Genomic DNA, 22242 nt, shown 5'->3' with positions numbered 1-22242 from the left:
AATGTGATTTTCCCACTCCTCTTTCGTTCTACATATTCTAGTAAAAAGTATTAAAAATCAAAAGGATTGTAACTGAACAAAAGAGAAGTGGGAAAATTAGCATCCGAAATAAAAAAAACCCGAACCTTTCATGTTATGCTTGCTTCCACCAAATTCTACACCAACGCCAAGTCTCACACAATAGACTCAACAACCACATGTGGGTGTGGAGCTTTTTGTTCAAAATTTGACTATTTGATGACAGATTTAAGGCTGATTTTTGGGCACTGTGATTCTTGATCATGGTCTCTATTTTGGGTAGAAGCTCATTTTTCTTCTAATAAAACAAAGATTTTTTTACAGAGCAGAAACAAAGTAGAAAAAGGAGAGAGAGAGGCCACAAAAATTTGACCCTCTGATGTGTAGAACTTTGCTAAAATAAGAACAAAAACCAGAAAATTTGCTAGAATTGTGACATTAAAAAGAGGAACTATGTGATTTTCAACCCTTGTTTGAATCAAAGAAGGATATGGTCTCAGTGATCACAGCCTTTAACATCAAATTCAGTACAAGTTTGTTAATAAAATCAGAGGAGCCAAAATCATTGCCTTTTGAATCTTTTTCATTAAGTCTGAACAATGGGGTGAAAGGTAAGTGAGCCAGTCCAAATCTCTGATAGCTGGAACCTCTGACTGAAATTACCATAAAAGCCTTCCAACCACATGAGGCAGTTTTTGTGCTGCTAGTCCCCCCTCCTCCTGATAGAGACGCTTGCTTTAAATCCATTAATTGCCCACCAAATCAAGGGCATTATGGTCACATAATAACAAAAATAGCAATTTTGTGTCCCTTTCTTTGGTGTGGGAAGGGCTGCAAGGTCATTTTCTCTCTACAGTCTTCTGGGACCATTTTGATTTCTTCTGGTTTGGGACCACTGTGAGAGATGAGGATCAAATGACTGTAATTTTGGTTTGGCTGTAGGGGTAGAAAGGGTAAATGCGGGATGATGAAATAGGGGCCTATTGGTCATTATGAGAAATGTGCGGAGAGAGACACAGAGATGGGGTTCAAGGAAAACACCACGTCTCGTGTCCCAACATGTCAGTCAACCATGTTTGACCAGCTTTATCCAACCCAGCAAAATTATTACTGCTTAATAATTACATATTATTGTCACTAATTTTCCCCTTTTTTTCTTTTGTTTGTTTTCTTATCTTTTTGCTCATAATCATTCTTTTTCTCTTTTTGGTATTACAAGTACTACTAACCATCTATAAATAAATAAATAAAAGCTTAATCCAAATAGTATAGTACAAAACAATATGTAACTCTAGATATCTTAAGTTCGAATCATTAAATATACGACATAATGTATTGTAACGGTCTACTCTTCGTGAGTGATTAACATTAAACCAAGGAATTTCAATGTGTTATCTTAACCTTTATGGTCACTTTCTCTTGGGTAAATCCTCCTAATGGGACCCCCAGTTAATCATCTAGTTCAAATGTTTTGATTCAACAAGAGGGCCCCATATATTTACCATGAAGAATATGCATATATATACATGTGTCACCCTCCTGATTATCATTAATCAATAAAGTTGAAAGCTGAAACTGTACCGAGGTCTAAGGGATAATAATGCACTATTCATATATGATGGAGGTGGAGCATCGAGCATTGCTGGGTTTGTCGTTTAGCCCTAGCATATGTTATAATCTGCAACAGTGTTTTTTGCTATGCTATAGTTGGACCGTACGTGGAAGCAACCCCATCAACACCCATTTTTCATCATTATAATAAACCTGAAAAAGAATTCGAACATTATTCTGGCTAACTAGCCTAACCCACATGTGTGATGTGAACGATAATGTTACGTTTAATACATTGAAGGGGATCCGAGGGCTTCGCCTTCCACAATGAATGAGAACTCGAAAAAGATATTTGGTTTCATATTTTTCAGGATGTAGGAATTCTATCACCATCGATACTTTTTGTTATAAATTAAACCCTAAATTAATAATTAATACTTGTGTGTCACAATTAATTAAATGTTTCTAAGAGATCCGGATATCTTACCAAGCAAGTATTATTATTACAACAATTTATAATTTTTTATTTCTACAAGGAACTTAATCTTATAAATTAGTTAATGTTAGTTACATCAAAATGGTGGTTGCTTTGCTTGGTCAAAGTTTTGGTCAACAAGTAAAGTAGGATGTTCTGATCACCAGCAAAATTAAGAAGAACGTAAGCTGTGGAGTGACACTAATGTCGTGTTTTTATTATTATTTTTATTTTTACACTTGAAAAAAAACAAAAATTTGTTTATACATAACATTAAAAACATTGCTCATGGGCATGATTATAATCATAATTAAGGACATTTGGGTAATTTGGGTGATTGTTTTATCATTAGGGGAATTGGCACATAAGTAGTTAAAATGGTACTTACGCTAATTCGTTTTTCACATCACAACAATTATCATTCATTATAACAACATAATTGGTAATTTGCACCCAATAAACATATTAATTCCACCAATTCATACAATTCATGTGAGCATAGAATATAGATAATATACAAAATCAGGATTAATACATTTAATTATAAACTGCGATAATCTAAACTACAATAAAATGTTAAATATTTATACGGATAGTGGATTACTTGATTTTTCATGTAACATTTTTGAAAAAATATATATATAATACTTTCAATTTTGAAATCGTAAGTAGTTGTATAAACCATATACTAGTTTATTGAGGAATTAGGAAATTGGGTATGTAAAAATAGACAAACCAACTACGTTAGGTCAGAATTGAGTAAAGGCAAATAAACTAAGGGAATCATATAGTCCCTTTTTGTTGTGTCTGTAAACCTTGTTCAACAACCAGAGATATATAATATAAAGCTACCCTACACAAAAGTATTTGATATGCATTACCTACGATTAGGGCCCATATAAGGACATTTTTCATATTTAATTTAAATATCTATTTTTATCTAACATTTTTTATATCAGCGATATTCTATTTTAATATAATCTAAATTATGAAAATGGCAATTCGAACTCGGATGCAGAATAGAGAGCACATCTGCTCTAACCCACTTAAACTATAAGTGTTTTTGTCCACAAATTGAATATTATATATTTTGTTTAAATGTATAATAATGTATTTGATGGATCATTTTGTGATATTGTATTTGATCGATTATTGTATAATAAGTTATTTAAATTATTGTTTGGAAGTGGATACATGATCCATTTTAATTTTTAATTGAATATTGTGTGTATATATATATATTTTAAATAATGAGATAGAAAAAGGAGATAATATTCAAAATTGTCGCAAGATTGAAAAAATACCACAGAACTACTACGAGACAAAAAACAAAATGCGCATATCAAGTTTGTTACGTTTGTCATCAAAGAGGAAAAAAAAAAAAAGAAGAAGAAGAAGAAAGAAATCAATCTTACGTTAGAAGGATAGCAAATTGGATGTTGAGCAAGTTGGAAGTTAACATCATCAACCCAACAAAGGCAACAATGTTGTAATTCGACAAGTCCAATTAAATACATGTAATGACGAATTGTACAAACATGATAAAGACTTAGGTTTTTTTTTTCTTCTTCAAATGATTAAAGACTTAAGGTTTTTTTTTCTTCATATGATTAAGACTTATATAATCCTTAATTTTAACATCCATTTCCATTTTATCAATTGCGTGAAGTACTAAGGCTATCTTTGACATGTGATCTAGTTGATTTTAGTCTATTTTATGTTAGCTGAAGTATTGACTTCAAATCTTATGAATGAAAACAAAATCAAATGTATAGATAGGATAAAGTTCTTTTACCATTTTTATATTCAGGAGCGGATCCACATAGGGGCAAGAGGGGTTAATTGACCTCTGCAAGCTCGAAATCCCCATTGGAGGCGAATATGTTGACCCCTGCAAATTGCCCATAAACTGCTTGATGAAATGCTCCAGAGGGCGCAGCATAGCAGGCAGATTATCTTATTTCCATTTTCAACATTTAAGTAAATGTCTTTGTCCTTTTACTTTCATTTATTTTTATATTACTCCATTTACTTAAGTTTACAATGTAAATAAGGAAGTACCCCTCATTTGGATTCAAATAAAAATACTAGAAAATCAAATTCCCACCAAATCAAAATATGAAAAATCGGTTTTAGTTCAAAATACGATTTAGGCTAAAAATGATGGCTCATTAAGTCAATATATACTTCATACTAAAATTCCATAAAATCAAGTTTTCTTATTTGATGTGTAAGGAATAAAAGCTGCAAAAAATTATCTTGAGAAAATGATTATTTTGAAAAACCATTTTTCATACTTAGCCAATATTTGTACATAAAATAATTTTTCATGTATGATATGAATGCATGAAGGGACCTAAGGTCAATCTAGGTAAAAAAACCTTAGATGTTCAATCCACAAAGAGTTTTATAAGAATAACCTAACTCATACGTATTGAAGAAATATTTGCTTGAATAAGCTCCCCCTAAGACAGTACTTATAAGGGTCCAAAGTTTGAGAGTTAGAACCCAAAAGAAATGCAGATAAAAGCCCAAAATCAAAACTACGACGAACCTTAAAAATGATGTAAATGCCCTAAAATGAGCAGGATTGCGCTAATATATGCTAGTTTTTATGTCGAATAGGATGAGATGCCTTGGGAGGTGAAGAGGATTGCACTAATTTTTTTGGTTTATTATCACATTCTTAGAGATATTTTCTGGTGTATTGCAATGTGTGTCTATTTTTTGAAGTTGATGCAGTTCTCTTTGATAACGAACATGAATATTTTGTATGGTTTTGTCTATTAACTATGAATTAGAGTATTATCATTTCATTTCAATGGGTCTATTTTGTATAGAAATTTTTTTAAACCTTTTACACGTTGACTCCCGAAATGAAAATTCCTAGATCCGTCACTACTTATATTGTCATCACAAGTTTAAGTTCGAACAATGTTGGAACCTAGGTCATTGGTTCCTACTTTTCTTTTTGAGTGTTTCATAAGTTTCTCGCTCAGATTTAACTTTTTTAACTCTCAAACACCGCGTAAAATACGAAGAGATAAAACCTAACAGGGATATACTTGAGAGAAGATAAATAGAAAAAGAAACTAAAAGTAATAGATACATGATGGTTGTGTATTTGTAGGCATGGCATAGCATAGTATAGATAGTACATCGATAATTGGACACACATCCATGATACATTGCACGCCAACTATTTATCAAACTTTATAGAAATAAATAAAGAAATGGGGTATAGCTGTATTATTGTAACATCGTTGAACCAAAAGATTCAAAACCAAAAAGCACCTCTCTTTTTCTCTATCTTTAAAATTCTCTTAACTTTTTAATATTTTTCCCGGTGCGAAAGAAAGAACAATAAGCGTCCAAAACATTCAATCAAATAATTCAAATTCAGGGATGCCCCTAAAATTTAAAAAAAATGAAAAGAAAAGAAAACCATCCTCTCTTTTTATTTTTATTTTATCTTTTTTATTTATTTTTCATTTTGAATTAAAAAAAAGAAGACAATAAAATCACACGAAGCTCACCCGCCTCTCTACCCTCTCTCTTCTTCTTCTTACTGAAGAAGTGAACAAAGTCTCACTCTCACTCAGCTACTCTCCCCCCACCCCTCCTCCTTCTCTCCTCCACCACCCAAGAAACCACAAACCAAAATTAAAAAATGCGGCTCCTTCTTCTCCTCCTCCTCCTCCTCCATCTCCACCACTCCCTCGCCGCACGTGAAATGTCCGATTACCGCGCCCTCCTCTCCCTCAAATCTTCCATATCCTCCGACCCAAACTCCGTTCTCTCCTCCTGGACCCCCACCACCAGCCACTGCACCTGGACCGGCGTTACGTGCGACTCCCGCCGTCACGTGACCTCCCTCGACCTCTCCAGTCATGAACTGGTCGGCACTCTCTCCTCTGACATAGCCCACCTCCGCTTCCTCTCCAACCTCACCCTCGCCGACAACCAGTTCTCGGGTCCCATCCCGTCCGAGATCTCGGCCCTCTCTGGGCTCCGCCTCCTCAACCTCTCCAACAACATCTTCAACACCACCTTCCCTCCTCAGCTCTCCAACCTCACCCGCCTAGCCGTCCTCGACCTCTACAACAATAACTTGACCGGTGACCTCCCCGTGGCCGTCACCCACATGACCAGCCTCCGCCATTTGCACTTGGGCGGCAACTTCTTCTCGGGTCGGATTCCGCCTGAGTTCGGCCGCTTCCCGCTTCTGGAGTACTTGGCCATATCCGGGAACGAGCTTGGCGGCTCGATACCACCCGAGATCGGAAATTTAACCAGTTTGAAAGAGCTCTATATGGGGTACTACAACGTCTACGAAGGCGGCATACCGCCCGAGATCGGGAACTTATCACAGCTCGTCCGGCTAGACGCGGCCAACTGTAACTTGACCGGAGAGGTCCCGCGGGAACTGGGTCGGTTACAAAATGTGGACACTCTGTTTCTTCAGGTCAATGCCCTTTCTGGGTCGTTGACTGCCGAGCTGGGTTCCCTCAAGAGCTTGAAGTCGATGGACTTATCCAACAACATGTTTTCGGGCGAGATTCCGGGCTCGTTTTCGGAGCTCAAGAACTTGACCCTTTTGAATCTCTTCCGAAACAAGCTCCACGGCGCCATTCCAGAGTTCATCGGCGACTTGCCGGAGCTCCAGGTTCTGCAGCTATGGGAAAACAACTTCACTGGTAGCATTCCTCAGGGCTTGGGCAAAAATGGAAAGCTTATAACCTTGGACCTTTCGTCGAACAAGTTAACTGGGACTCTCCCTCCCGATATGTGTTTCGGAAATAATCTTCAGACTCTCATCACTCTCGGAAACTTCCTTTTCGGGCCGATTCCCGAGTCGCTCGGAAAGTGTGGCTCGCTGAGTCGGATTCGGATGGGTGAGAACTTCCTCAATGGGTCGATTCCGAAGGGTCTCTTTGGCTTGCCCAAGCTCACTCAAGTGGAGTTGCAGGACAATCTCTTGGCCGGTTCGTTTCCCGAAACCGATACAATATCGCCGAATCTCGGCCAGATTAGTCTTTCAAACAACCGGCTTTCTGGGTCTCTGCCGCCGACCATCGGCAACTTCTCCGGCGTCCAGAAGCTCCTCCTCGATGGCAACAAGTTCTCGGGTCGAATCCCATCCGAGATTGGGAGACTACAGCAACTATCCAAGATCGATTTTAGCCACAACAAGTTTCTGGGTCCGATCGCACCCGAAATCAGCCAATGCAAGCTCCTGACGTTCGTCGATCTCAGCCGAAACGAGCTCGCCGGCGAGATTCCGAAGGAGATTACAGGCATGCGGATATTGAATTACCTCAACCTCTCGAGAAACCATCTGGTGGGTAGCATCCCTTCGTCCATATCCACAATGCAGAGCTTGACATCTGTGGACTTTTCCTATAACAATCTTTCGGGTTTGGTTCCGGGTACTGGTCAGTTCAGTTACTTCAATTACACTTCCTTTCTGGGCAATCCTGATCTCTGCGGTCCCTATTTGGTTCCGTGCAAAGATGGGGTTGCCAATGGCACCCACCAACCACATGTCAAAGGGTCCCTTACTGCTTCTCTGAAGCTATTGCTTGTTATTGGTTTGCTTTTGTGCTCCATCATATTCGCTGTTGCTGCAATCATCAAAGCCCGGTCTTTGAAGAAAGCGAGCGAGTCCCGGGCTTGGAAATTGACTGCTTTCCAGCGCTTGGACTTCACAGTTGATGATGTATTGGATTCGTTGAAGGAAGACAACATCATAGGGAAAGGAGGGGCTGGGATTGTGTACAAAGGAGCTATGCCTAATGGTGACAATGTGGCTGTGAAAAGACTACCAGCAATGAGCAGAGGGTCATCCCATGACCATGGATTCAATGCCGAGATTCAAACTCTGGGTCGAATTCGACACCGGCACATTGTTAGATTACTGGGTTTTTGTTCAAACCATGAAACAAATCTTCTGGTCTACGAGTACATGCCCAATGGTAGCTTGGGTGAGGTTCTTCATGGTAAGAAAGGGGGCCACTTGCATTGGGACACAAGGTACAAAATCGCCATTGAGGCTGCAAAGGGGCTTTGCTATCTTCACCATGACTGCTCACCGTTGATCGTCCACAGAGACGTGAAGTCGAATAACATCCTTCTTGACTCCAATTTTGAAGCTCATGTTGCTGATTTTGGGCTTGCCAAGTTCCTGCAGGATTCAGGCACGTCCGAGTGCATGTCTGCAATTGCTGGTTCTTATGGATATATTGCTCCAGGTATTATGATTCATTCAACCCTTGAATATTTGGGTACTTTTACTACTGTAGAAAATGTACTAACTCCCTCATTTTAGTCTTAATTGAGAACTATTTTGACCCAATAATACCATATATATATGTTTTACAGTGAGTGAGGCCCTGCATTTATTTCTGCAGAAGCCTCTTTGTCATGTGGTGAAATTTGACTTTGGGTTTCTAAATGTTGGATGTATGCTCTTGATTAAACATTTGAACTGTTGAAAATTTTGATATGGTGGTTGGCAGGAACCCTTGAAAGTACATGAATTTAATGATTTTTGACTGTTACCCATCAAACGACCGAGACTTTAAATATTGAAAATATTACCCCTACAAAACAAATCATAAGTAATTGAAAATTGAACTTGAGTCTGGGTTGACTAGTTCAAATTCGTACAAGGGTTTTGGTTTGATGGTTTCTGGTTGTAATAATATGATGTTTTCTTTTGTGTGCAGAGTATGCTTACACATTGAAGGTGGATGAGAAGAGTGACGTTTATAGTTTCGGAGTAGTTCTGTTAGAACTCGTTAGCGGCAGGAAACCAGTTGGTGAATTTGGAGATGGAGTAGACATAGTCCAATGGGTTCGAAAAATGACAGACTCAAACAAGGAAGGAGTCTTAAAAATCCTTGACCCCAGGCTCCCTTCAGTCCCTCTCCATGAGGTTATGCACGTGTTTTACGTCGCAATGCTGTGCGTGGAAGAACAAGCTGTGGAGCGTCCAACAATGCGGGAAGTGGTTCAAATTCTAACAGAGCTTCCAAAGGCGCCCGGCTCAAAACAGGGAGGAGGAGATTCAGCAATAACAGAGTCCTTCCCTCCATCTGGCACTAGTGCATCAGATTCTCCAACTACAACGAGTAACACAAAAGATCATCAACAGCAGGCGCCACCGCAATCACCGCCGCCTGATCTTCTTAGCATATGAAGTCTTAGTTTTCTGGGGATATTGGAGTGTTTGTTCTAGATTCCAAGAATTGTATTAGCCTTTTTACTGTGTTCTTTTAATTTTCTTTGGGGTGGGGTTGGTTTGTTCTAACTTTTAAGTTTGAAGTTTTTGGTGTACAGTAGGATTTGGGGGGGTATTTTCTTATAAGTTTGTCTTCTTCTTCATGTAGTAAGTACCACTGGCTGCTGATTTCCACTTTCACCTTATGCTGCTCACTGTTTATGGCATGTGTATGCTTTACTGTTTTAAGCCTTGCAGAAGCAATCCCTTTGTAAAAAGATCAAGGAGGGGCGAAAAAAGCACTTTTAAATCGAGTGTTTTCATTTGAGTACATGTGACTTGTGAAAGGGAAAGGTGGAATCTTGAAAGGAAGTGCTTTTTAACTAGTTTTTTTTATTTTATTACCGACGACTTGTCGTGAGATGAGGGAAAGGTTCAAGATACAAACGGATGTGTTTCTTTTTGTTATATACCTTTTAACAAATAACAGGATAAAATATAAAAAGAAGTTAAAATTTAAAAGTTCAAAAGTGAAAGTGCTTTTTTATTTGTCTAGTAATTGGTAAATAGAAATTGCGTTTGTGAGATGAAGAGAATGGTTTGGTTGGTTGGTTTAAGTACTAAAGTAATGAGGAAGAAAATATTTTGGTATCAAATATTCTTATAAAATAATCGTAAAATAATTTAAGATCGTACAACTTTTAGTAAGAATTTTTTTTATTTGCTAGAGCTAGTAATAAAAAATTATGGGATGGGAAGAATGAAATGAAATGGAGATTTATTTTTTAATTGCTTTTGTTACTTAAATATTAGGCCCGTTCTAGTGTATGAGGATTTTTGTGTAATAAGAAATAAACATAAGAAAAAGAGTGGACCGCTTGTACCACTTTTAGAATTATTGGCACAAGTAATTATTTTTTAATGTTAAAGAGATCCCAAGTTTGAATCTTTCTATTTAATTTTTGCATGGTAGAAAAACCGGAAGAATAGGTGAAGTTTAATGATAGACATCTTGGCTCCCTTACCAAGTTAGTACCCTATCTCCTAATTAAATAGAGCAGAAGAAGCATATGGGCAGTGGCGGACGCAGGATTGTGTCGCCATGGGGTCATAGTGTAAAGTCTCGAAATTTTGTCAAGAAGAAAATAACACTAAAAAATACAAGTTACAATTGTCCACTAAAACTAGAACTACCATAGGCACTTGCACTAGAACTACCCGGATTAGACTCACCATCCATGATAATTTTTTCTACACATAAATTTTTCTATGATAATCATTCCATGAATATTTTTTCTACACATAAATTAATTAAATCCATCAATTATAAACCCACACAACAACATTAATATATTGAATCAATTAATTAAATATATTAGAGAGGGAAATCATAAAGACTAATCTATATTGAATTAATTAATTAATATATTGAATCAACAACATTAATTTTTCTTGACGTGGTTGGCGACGGTGGCGGGGTGGAGGTTGGGGATTAGTTAGGTTTTTAGAGGAGAGGGAATTTTGAAGAAAAAGAATTAGGTTTTGGGAAGAACTGATGCTGCTGGGAGGAAGAAGAATCAGGTAGATGGGCTGGGGTTCTTTGTTTTTTTGAAAAAGAAAAAAAAAACCTAGCTCAAAACGACGTCGTTTTAAAGCCAGGTGAAAAAAAAAAAAATTAACACACCTGGACCAAAACGGCGTCGTTTTGGCCAGGCGGTTTTAATAAAAAAACAGAAGCTCGCGCGTGCGCAAGGTAGGTGCTGCCTGCACAAGCTTCTTCTTCTTCTTCCTCTGCTAGGCATTTCATCGAGCACTTGGTGTGCGCCATGGGGTCACACACCATGCCTTCCCCACTACAATTCCCAGCTTCCATGGGGTCAACTGACCCCATTTGTCCCTCTGTGCGTCTGCCCCTGCATATGGGTCAGCATATGCAAGAAAGACTTCCATAAAACGAGGATAGCACTATTTTGCTATTCCCGACGAATAACGTCGTGACACACGTGACAAAACTTCAATGTGACATAATATTATGAGAAATGCTAGCAACCTTCTCTCCAACCTTCTCTTTTGGACCTTCTCCCTTCTCCTCATGACAAGTGTCACTTTCCTTATACTAAAAACAATGTTATTAATTCATCACACAAGTTAGTTTTTATTTTCCAAGTTTACCCTTTTAAAATGTATTGGCTTCTATATTTCCTTCAATTTATTCAAATTTTGTTACAACTTCTTTAGCACATTATTAAAAATTAAATAATAATAAAAACATAAGAAAAACGTCATTTTTAAAAAAAAAAAAAAAAAAAAGTTCGTTTCATGACATTGTTATCATCTTTATTTTGTTTATAACAAAACACACATTCTCTTTGGAAATTTTTTTTAAAAAAAAAACTTTAGTTTTTATTTTCTTATTTAATTTTTTAACAAAATGGTAAGAAAGTTGTAAAAAACATTAGCTTGTTATTAAAAAAAATTAATACATTTAATAAGGGTAAACTTGGAAAACAAAAACTAGTTTGTGTGATGCATTAATGACATTGTTTTAAGTGTAAGGAAAGTGACACTTGTCATGAGAAGAAGGGAGAAGGTCCAAAAGAGAAGGTTAGAGAGAAGGTTGCTAGCACTCCCCTAATATTATTGGTAGAGGATAGCAAAATAGTGTTATCTCCATTGCAACTAAGTTTTTTTGCAACATGTGCTAGTCTTGCTCCTAAAAGAAATAGATCTTACTTAATTAGAAATGTATATTCTAGCTTGTACTTGACTCCACCAGGACTTTCCCAAAGGGAAATACAATGGGCTTCCAAATCCTGGTTTTAGTGGGAAATGAAATCGGCATTGTGTTGTTGTCGCCTCAATATTCAATTGCAACCCAAACACAACGTTTGCTTGCCATGTTTCTTTGCAATATGCATTTGATTAGACCATTTATTCATGCACCTCCTAGTTTCGATTTTCCCCTTCCTCAATATCTTTTGTGTATTAAGAAAGACTTTGTAATTTTAAACGGATTAAATTCGCGTAATGTGATAGTTGATATGTTAATTAACAGTTAATTATGATAATTGATGTTGTATATGTATAAATAAAAGGCTTATTTACACCAATGCCCCCTGAAACTACGGTCAAATCTCACTTTGTCCTCCCAAACTTAAAGTGGCTCACTTACCCCGCTTGACCGTGGTTTGGTGACCCACTTTGCCCCATGTTGTCAACTTCGTCCAAAAGTTAGTTAACTATGATGACGTGGCAAGGGTGTTTGTGTAATTTTGCACCCATGGTTCATTATTCACCAATATGCTAAATTGTAGTAATGGTCCCTCGAATAAGACCAAACTTTACTTTTCGTCCCTCATACTACTAAATTATTACAGTGGTACTTTAATTATGCCTCCACTTTCCGAAATCGTCCTTTCTGTCATCTCAATCAACTTTTTCGTTAAAAATGATGACGTGGCATGGACAAGTCCTACTTGGCATGGGCACAAATGTATTTTCACACAACAAATTTATAAGAAAATATCTCATCTCTTCGATTTTCTTCTTCCCCCCCCTCCCAGCCATTTTCTTCTCTCTCTCTCTCTCTCTCTCTCTCTCTCTCGCTTCACCTTCATCCTTCAGACCTATTCACAAAACACAAGTTCAAGATCAAGATCAAAACCACTTTTTTTTTTTTTTCTTTTTTTTTTTTTTTAATTCAAAGCAATTTGATGGAATGGTTATTACCTTGAGCCAAGCGTGAAGAATGGACGGCCAATGCTACATTTTCTGTGACTTGGTGGAGACTAGGAACGTTTAAGACATGCACGGCTTTGAGAGCCATTTGCCCTTGCAAATTTGCAAATTCGTAAACTTGCAAAATTGGAAGCAAGCTTTGGAATTCAAGAAATGAGGACGGTGAGAAAATTGGGTTATGCTTCTCTGTTTTGATCGGATCCAGGGTTATGGGTTCGTGGGTGCTGGGGTTGCAGGCTAGGGTAGAGGGTGGTTATGGGATAGGTTTGAGGGTTGGAGCTTGCAGGTGGTAGTCATAGGGGAATGGGGATATCGTCAAGGGAAGTGGGAGAGCGCAGAGAGAGAGAGAGAGATTTTTTTTTTGAATTTCCCAATTTGCCCTTAATTTTGACAGAAAATTTAACTAAGTTGACGGAAAGACCAATGATGCAACATGAAAGCTAATTGAAACACCATCGTAACAATTTAGAAGCATGAAGGACGACAAGTAAAGTTACGTCTTAGTCGAGGGACCATTGCTACAATTTGGCCTTGATAAAAATATAATTAAATATTTTAATACATAAAAATAAAAATAAAAACATTAAAAAAACTACATTAAAAGAAAAGGCAAAAAGTTTAAAAATTGATAACACAGTCCACTCACCCCATCTTATGACCGCATCTAGGGGTGAGCATCGGGTCGAAACCAATGGTTTCTTAACAATCCAATCCAATCCAATTTTTCATTGGATTACAGATTTTACAATCCAATCCAATATGATCAAATATCAGGATCCAATCCAATCCAATCCAATGTACATTGGATTGGATTGGATTGGATGATCGGTTTGTATGAAAATATAATCATTGCAAAAGAACTTTAGTTTTTCATTACATATAATTCAATTCAAAATTCAATCTGAAAATACAACATGAAATTTAAAAACAACATTACATTAAGAGCTACATCCATTCTTAAAAAAAAAAAAACTAAAATTAACCAAAAAAACTTTGAGAACTCTTTTAGGCTTCCAGGTCCATCAATCCTTCCATGTTAGAGATTATGCAATCATCCACATCAATTTTCATTCAATGTAAGTTTTGATGTAGGACCCAAAATTTCTACAAAGAAGAAAATATCATATTAAAATAAATATAATAAAATCAATACTAATTAATTTAAAATATGAAAGTTATCTTGAAATAATATTTACATGATTCAATGTCTTCGATATCATCTATGATCTCAAGAATATCAATTTTTGGTGAAGAACGTAACCAATTTTGTGTGCAAATGAGTGCCTCCACTGTTCTTGGGGATAATGAACTCCTATATGGATCAAGAATACGACCACCATTACTAAATGTTGATTCTGATGCTACATCATGAAGAATCGCTGGGTTTTGTTTCTTGTAGCAACACTTCAACATTTGAAACTTTGACAGCATCAATAACATTAGAAGTTGAAAGCACATCAATTGGTGGTTGACTTGTATTTCCAGTTTGGTTTCCCATGGAAGTTGAAGTAGAAGTTGCCATCTGTTTCATAAAACTATGTTAATAACTTAATATTATGCTTGAATGATGAATTACTGAATTCTTGAACCCAAAAATAATAAACACTTACCAAATATGCTGATGAAGGGTGTGAGAATTCTTCTGACCTTGTTCAAACTTGTGGACCCTTGGTAAATAAAGCAAGTATGCTATCTAATATATTAATAACGTATGGGAGTTTGTGAGCATGTTGAGCATGCTGTGTTGTCTGTAGGAAACAAATATGAGAGTTTCTGAGCATGTTTAGCATGCTGGGTATGGGTAAGGTCAATATATTAATTTTTAATCAATATGTATTTATATATTTTACAATAGGAACGTATGGGAAGAACAATATTATATATATATATATATATATATATATATATATGATTGGTTCGGTTTTGGTTGGATTTTAAAAACTTGATCCGTCATCCAAACCGATCCAATTGGATTTTCAATTTTCTGATCCAATCCAATCCGCCGATGTTGTCGAAACCAATAAAAATTGGATTGGATTGGATTGGTTTGGTCGGTTTTAGCGGATTGGTTTGGATCCTGCACAGCCCTAACCGCATCCCCCACTTCCCCATCTCCACCCTCTTCCCTATCCACATTCACCCAACAAACCCCTCAACCCACCCCCCACCCCAAGGGACGGACCCATTCCCAGGCTAACCTGGGCTATAGCCCAGGTGTCTTGATTTGTTTTAGCCTATAGCAATACTCCCAGCCTACCCAAGCAAACCCCACACACCCTCTTGCGCAGAAAACATCCCTTTGCTAATGCAAGGGGAGAAATAAAAAAACATGAAGAAAGAGCCAATCATCCCTGCTACACGCCAATCAACCATGCCCTTCAATGCTTAATTAAAGCAAACCAAATTAATCTTCAATTATTAATCTTCTTTTATTGTCTTAATTTGTTGATGTTGAAATTTGGGGACTTTTTAGAGTTTATGAAGTATCAATTAGGGATTTACAATTTTTTATTTAAAAAAATTATATGTAATTTTTTTTTTTCGGCTTGGCCAAAACATTTGATTGTACAGATTTTGTAATTAAAAATAAACAAATGACAGTAGGTCAGCCCCTTATAGTCCCCTAAAATTCCAATATATTTTAAATTGTAATCATTCATGTTTTACGACATAAAACTTTAATCCTAAAAATTTCTACATTTTTGGAAAGAAAAAAATAGCTTCTACATTTGTAATTGTTTAATTAGTATGAGTTTATTTCTTTTGTTGGTTAGTGTGAGTTTTAGTTTTGGTTAATTAATATAGGTTTTGTGTTTTTAAAAAAATTGGAAATTTGTATACATCGATCCCATTGATTATGTTCCTCCCTTCAAAGCTTGTACGTAAGGTAAATTTAGCCCACCCTAATTTGAAATCCTGGGTCCGTCCCTGCCCACCCCCACTCCCCGACCCACTCTCTCCCTGTCTCCCTCAACCCAACCCCTATACATCCGCCACCGACCCACCCACCGACTTGCCCTGACCTCAACCTAACCCCCATAGATCCGCCCCTCCCAGATCCATTCTCTCCTCTCCTTCTCTTCTTCTCTCTGCCCTTGTCTTCGTCAACCCCCTCATCCTAATAGTATAAACTCAAAAATCTGGGTAATGATTTAGATGAACCCGAATTTTTAGAGTACTACAATTGACGAAGTAGAGAGCCCTCACATGGCAAAGGAGCCCAGGCTACTGACGATCATGAAGCCCAAGCTCGAGATTTCCCAAAACTAGAAGAGACTACTCCGAGCTAATGAGGAGTTTCTTTAGGAATTAATATTAGAATTTTGTTCAATTTGTCTTTGGTTATTTGTTTGGTCGAGATCTGGATGTGTTTGATTTTGGGTTGGAATAGTGGATTTTGAATGTTGGTGGAAAGCACTGGTTCGTAGTTTGAGTGGTTGATTGGAAATAGGTAGCAAGAATTGAAGAAAGTATGACAATTGAAGGTGCCTTTCATGGTTTTATCGGTGTGGGTGGTGGTTGTGGTGTAGTGCGTGGTTGAGTTTGAACGAGGCGGAGGAGGTGGCTAGGGTTGCTTAGGGGGGTGGCTCATGGGTGGGTCGGGAAGCGAGGAGAGGAGAGTTTTTTTAATGGTATTTTATTACTATTTTACTTAATTTTTTAGTTTCAATAATATTTTTATCTATGTAGAGGTGGTCTCCACTTGCCACGTTACCCCCTCAATTGTGAATAATGATCCATGTGTACTAAATTACAAAAGCATCCCTGTCACGTTATTATATTTAACAGGCGTTTGGACGGAGTTGACGGTAAAGAGCAAAGTAGGTCATCAAATCACGGTCAAGCAGGGTAAATGGGCCACTCTAAGTTTGAGGGAACAAAGTGAGATTTGATCATAGTTTCAAGGAACATTAGTGTAAATAATCTTAAATAAAATATAAAATTATTTTTTGTTATGTCATTTGATTTGATGTAAAATCTCTACCTTCACTCCACATATCATATGTCACTTCAAGTATGGCTCATGTACGGTCATTTTTAGAATTTCTCAATTGACAACATGTGATTCTTCAACACTCAATTCAAAATTTTGAATACCTTTCGGTACCAACTAAAGATAATTATTTTGAATACCTTTTGATAGTTTGCTTATTTTGTATTAAAAAAAAAAAAACTAAAGAGAATTATTTCTTTAAATAGGGGTTGGTTGGTCAAATAACGTAAAAATGGTCAAACAAAAGAAAGATATTATTAAACACTGGTTTTGTTTTATATCTTGAGTAATTTTCCAACAAAATTAATCTAAATTCTGATATTCGAATCATTTCAAGTAATCTAAAGCCGAAATTGTGATGAATTTGAGTGATTGATTGTGCTCTTTGCTTTTCTTTCTGAGGAAGGTGACAAAAGGACTCACGTTTCATTTGGCGCACTTTGTTGTATCATCTGTTCTTTTACTCTTCATAACGTACAAATCAAACTAAGATGCCACCTCGGTATTGTTCTTGATTTGACAATCCAACTCAAAAAACCACATATTTTTTTTGCCCTTTTTCTTTTCTATAAAATTACTGACGAACCCCAGCAATTAAGATTTGATTGATTTTGCATGCGGCGTGCTTTCTCACTGGCATGTCCAATTTTTACCTGAGTTTGAACCTCGAGTAAAATAAATAAATTCACCTTTCAAATGCAACTATTTCTTTCTACCCGGGAAGAATTTATCCACTAATATCCGCAAATATTGCAAGTATGATTCATCGGATCAGATGCAAATCAGTCTACAGTAAGCTTATTGAAATTCAAAATCAAATTAGACCTTCACTTTCAACTCTTTTTTCCTTTGATTACGAGCAAATAATGCATCGATTTTGAATAATTGTGTGTTGTTTTGAGATGTCTATGATATTATTGAGGACGAACGGTGTCTCAAGAAATTATTATAGTCAAGGTCATAGATCACGTCTCCCTATTATAGGCATAAATCACGTACGGTGAATGCAAATCTTTTGCATGTTTAAATTAAATTCTTTACCGGACCTTGGTATAAAGTTTCACTCCACTTATTCTGCTTACCCAAACAAGTTTTTAAAGATATTTTTAGAATAATGCTACTCTTATTACAAATATATTAATTGTGTATGTATATACGAGAAATTTTTGCATTATTAAACAGTTAGACATGTTCAGGTTATTATTAAACAGTTGGACATGATTTTCTCCCATCATTTTTTACTAAAAAGTTATGTATAGTTAGATGGAAGGATTGAAAAGTAATTCTCATATAGATTAAAGAAAAGAAAAGAAAAAAAGACAATAGTTTCAAACCTGATGTATATATAATATTTAATTCATTTGACTTTGGATCTTGTTTTCAGTTTAGAATATACTATGGTACTTCTTTTTTCACTGGGATATAATTAGAACTTTAATGCATGGATCATGGTCATGGATGGGTACTGTCTTGTCTAAGTATTTAGCTAGTGAATAGAAACATCTTTAATTTTCTAGACTTTTCCACACATCTGTTGGGGATCTGGTCTTAATCATAGGGTTTAGGGTTTAACCCGTTGATACGTAATTGATTTATAATTAATTGGTAGGTTAAAAGCTGAAAGACCTATATGATCAAACCTAATCCACTTTCACCTGCCCACACTCGCATCATAAAAATATATGTACTCAGAATCTCAGTGCCCAAAATAATTGAACAAAACACACTCAAAAAAAAAAAAAAAGGGTTTGGTGTCCACTGTCAAGCTCAAGCATATATATATAAATATATATAATACAAATGGACTGGTCGTTCGAAAAGCCTAACTAAGAAAATTACAGCCTCCTGTTGCTGCTGATGATAATTTTGAGGATTTATTTGTAAAAATATCAGAAAAATTATATTCAGAAAACACCAAATATAGAGGACAAGAAACTTGTGGAGATCAATTAATGGGTTTCCAGAATATCATTTAATCGTGTGGATTTTCAAACGTACGTGTAGTGCAGGCAAAAAATATATGCAGAAAAACAGGTAGAGTTAAAGTTGAGGGGGAGGGGAGAGACAGTTTGGCCCCAAACTGACAAACAACTTTGCAGAAAAATCTATGGAGCATGGGACTCCACCGAAGGCCTACCTTTCTTTTAAATATGTCTAGGCAAATCAATCTGTCTCTTTGTTGTAAAAAAAAAAAAAAAAAAAAAAACCCAGAACTACAAAATATCCTTTATTTAGTCTTAGATTCTCATATTCGAATCTGCTCCTTCCACTATATATTTGTCTTGTGCTAGCTTTTTGCAAATGCTAAGACAAAAGAGGATTGAGTAATTAAATGCAACGCATATGGAATTAGCTAATTTGTCTCTGTCTGTTCCCCATTTTCCTTGTTTTCTCAAGCATGAGTTCATCATGGACCCTCATCTCTCCTCACAATTACTTCCATTTGAAAAAAAGAGAAGTAAAATAATTTATATTTAAAAATAATAACAATAACAATTAGCTTTACATCAAATTTTACGAGTTGTCTTGGTGATGTGTTTTAATCATCATTAATTTCTGTTGATTGAGGGTGCATGGCACGGCCCCATCTAATTAAGAGAATTTTCTGTGCTCCCTGCAGCGCCACAATCGCATTAACTAGATGAAGATCAATTAATTAAGATTCATAATTAGTTGACTTAATGGTTGGTTTGTGTTAGTGGAGGAGATATTAGTGGTTGACTGCATGCAAACACGACAACAATAAATTTAATAAATTTCTGCTTTTAACAATAATTTCTATGAGTGGATACGAAATACAGTTTTCAAAGACAGGGCTGATCTGTTCTGGGCGGAGGATTTGGTATGAGCAATAAAAGCAGCAATTGAATTGGGAAAGAGGGAACTGCAAGTCCACGATGTAGGTAAGACAGTTCAATTCCTTCATCTATGGTATCTATCTCTAATTTATTAATGTTGCCCTCTCAATCTGCTTCTTTGACTTCATTCAATGTCATCTATATGGTCCTCAGCTCTGAAGTGAATTCTTGCTGTTATAGTTGTCAACTTGACAGATCTCTCAACCCTGAAGATAAATTCCTAGAACGACATTTGGTGCTCTAGTGCGCAAGTCACAGTCTAAAATTACTCAAAGTAAATTTTACGCACGAGGAGTTTATACTTCGAGTGATTAAGAATATTTATCTCTTGCTTTTTTCGGTGTGCAATATTAATGAAGTGATTTTTACACAAAGAAAAAGAGTATTTACCATGAGACTTATTTCACAATGACCTTATGTTATGAATTCTAAAAAATTTACAGAATTTAATTAAAGTTAATTGTTAAAAAAAATAGAACTAGATGGTAATTTCAACCCTCTTTTGATTGTGTACTGAACTCATTTGAATTTTGAGCTGTCGACCTAGTTTTCCGTGGTTTGTAAGAACACAGTACTTGCCACAGTGCCACTGCATAAAACGTTAAGATGTGTTTATTGGACTTTTACGAAATTCCTAATTCTTGCTGTTATAATTGTCAACTTGACAGATCTCTCAACCCTGAAGATAAATTCCTAATTGGTAAGAACACAGCATAAAACGTTAAGATGCCAGTGCTTTCCAGTGCCACTACATAAAGATGTCTTTATTGGTCTTTTACGAAATTTCTATATATATGCTCAGCTTTATGTTTCTTCTTCTTTTAAAACAAGCAAAGGAGCCATGTAACACATGTTTCATACACTTTTCTCTCTAATTATGTGATGATCTAGATAGAAAGAAAAAAAATATGAAACATGTTAATCACTTGGAAGTTTTAGCGATCATAATCAAGAGGTTTGTGTCGTAATTTCTAAGTGTCCATGTCATATTTTTTTCATGAAAAACTAAAAAAAAAGCATTGCCTTCATTGTGTGTTCATCTCAAATATTGATAACGGCTAATAAGCATGTACACTTTTAAAGTGTATGAATCTATTGAAATTATTATATCATCCTTAATCTTTTTTTTCTTTGGTTGATAAATATCATCGTTAATCTTAAAACAATTAATTAAAGTACTAAAAACATACTTGACATAGAAATCTTAGAGGCATTAATTATTTTTCGTAATCTTCTTGTTGTCCTCTTACAAGAAAAAAGAAAAATGATCTTGTTGTCAAACGAATAAGAAAACGAAATAAATAAATAAATAAATAGAGCAGTAGGTTTTAGACCAGTCAAACAAGAATTTGTGATTGCATTGAAATCACGTGCAACCAATGATAGGATATCAGAACCCAGTTACTATTTAACCTAGCATCAATGCAAATGATGGAGACACGAGGGTTGATGCATGTCGTAAAAAGCAAAAGGGTCCAGAGTGAGTGACTCTGCCTTCCATCTCCATAACATTTGAAAAATCCAATCTACGCAGCAGAAAACAAAGCTGTAAAGGGGAATGCAAATGTTCTGGCCTTTTGGTTTGTTTTATTTTTACCATAAAGTTGCTGTTAAATTATTCTAGCAGAAAGTCTACATACTATATTATATTATCAGTGGAGATTAGAACGATTTTATCCAATGACAATAATGTTCTTCACTTCGTTGAACGAGATTTAACTTTAAAGTTTTAAGGAATAATATAAGCATTTTATCTCGGATTTTTATCACAAAATATCCCAAGTTTACGAAAGTATGAGCTATATAGCGCTTATCGTTTTACGATTTAGAATCAAATTATTTGAGAACGGGCGTGGGGTTGAACTTGATTGATACACAAAATGCATGTTAGAATGTTGTGAATAGCTAGTAAAAGAAAAAAATACGCAACTTGTTGGATGTTTTCCAAGGATATGCCGACATATATAAGGTTTGGTAGGGTCACAAAACTGAGAATTGAGAAAAGGGTTGTTCCTGCTTTAATAATGCAATTGCCTCACGGGCCCTTATTCTTCATAATTGTTGAACCAATCTTTGGATATATATGCACCGCTGGTTTTGCCCTATCAGTCGGGGAGTCAAAAATTCAAGATTTCAAGTACATGCATGATGCATGGTAATGGCATCCTATCTCATTATGTTCTTTATGCAATCCACCAACCAACAAAACAAGAACATCGCACTTTCCACTAACGTTCTTTTGTCTTCTTTGATCAATTTTGCTTGAAAGGGCGTGGATTTGTATCCCATTAAACTTTAGCGGTGGTTAGTCTTCCATATTACTTGATTATCCGGAAAGTTTAATTTTGCTCCCCGCCTTTAACCACGACGCGTGATTATAATTCAA

At 36.1% G+C, this 22242-nt stretch overlaps 1 protein-coding gene across 1 annotated transcript; it reads left to right on the top strand.

The window, feature by feature from the left end:
• The first annotated feature begins 5584 nt into the window (after positions 1 to 5584).
• On the top strand, positions 5585 to 9467 carry LOC110769786 (uncharacterized). The gene is made up of 2 exons (XM_021973823.2): positions 5585 to 8295; positions 8773 to 9467. Exons 1-2 carry the CDS (start codon positions 5715 to 5717, stop codon positions 9243 to 9245), a joined length of 3054 nt encoding a protein of 1017 aa, XP_021829515.2. The 5' UTR covers positions 5585 to 5714; the 3' UTR covers positions 9246 to 9467.
• The last annotated feature ends 12775 nt before the right edge of the window (positions 9468 to 22242 follow it).

The sequence above is a fragment of the Prunus avium genome, chromosome 6 (assembly GCF_965620075.1).
Source record: "Prunus avium chromosome 6, drPruAviu1.hap1.1, whole genome shotgun sequence".
Lineage (NCBI taxonomy): Eukaryota > Viridiplantae > Streptophyta > Magnoliopsida > Rosales > Rosaceae > Prunus > Prunus avium.
This window is presented reverse-complemented; position numbering and strand designations above follow the sequence as displayed.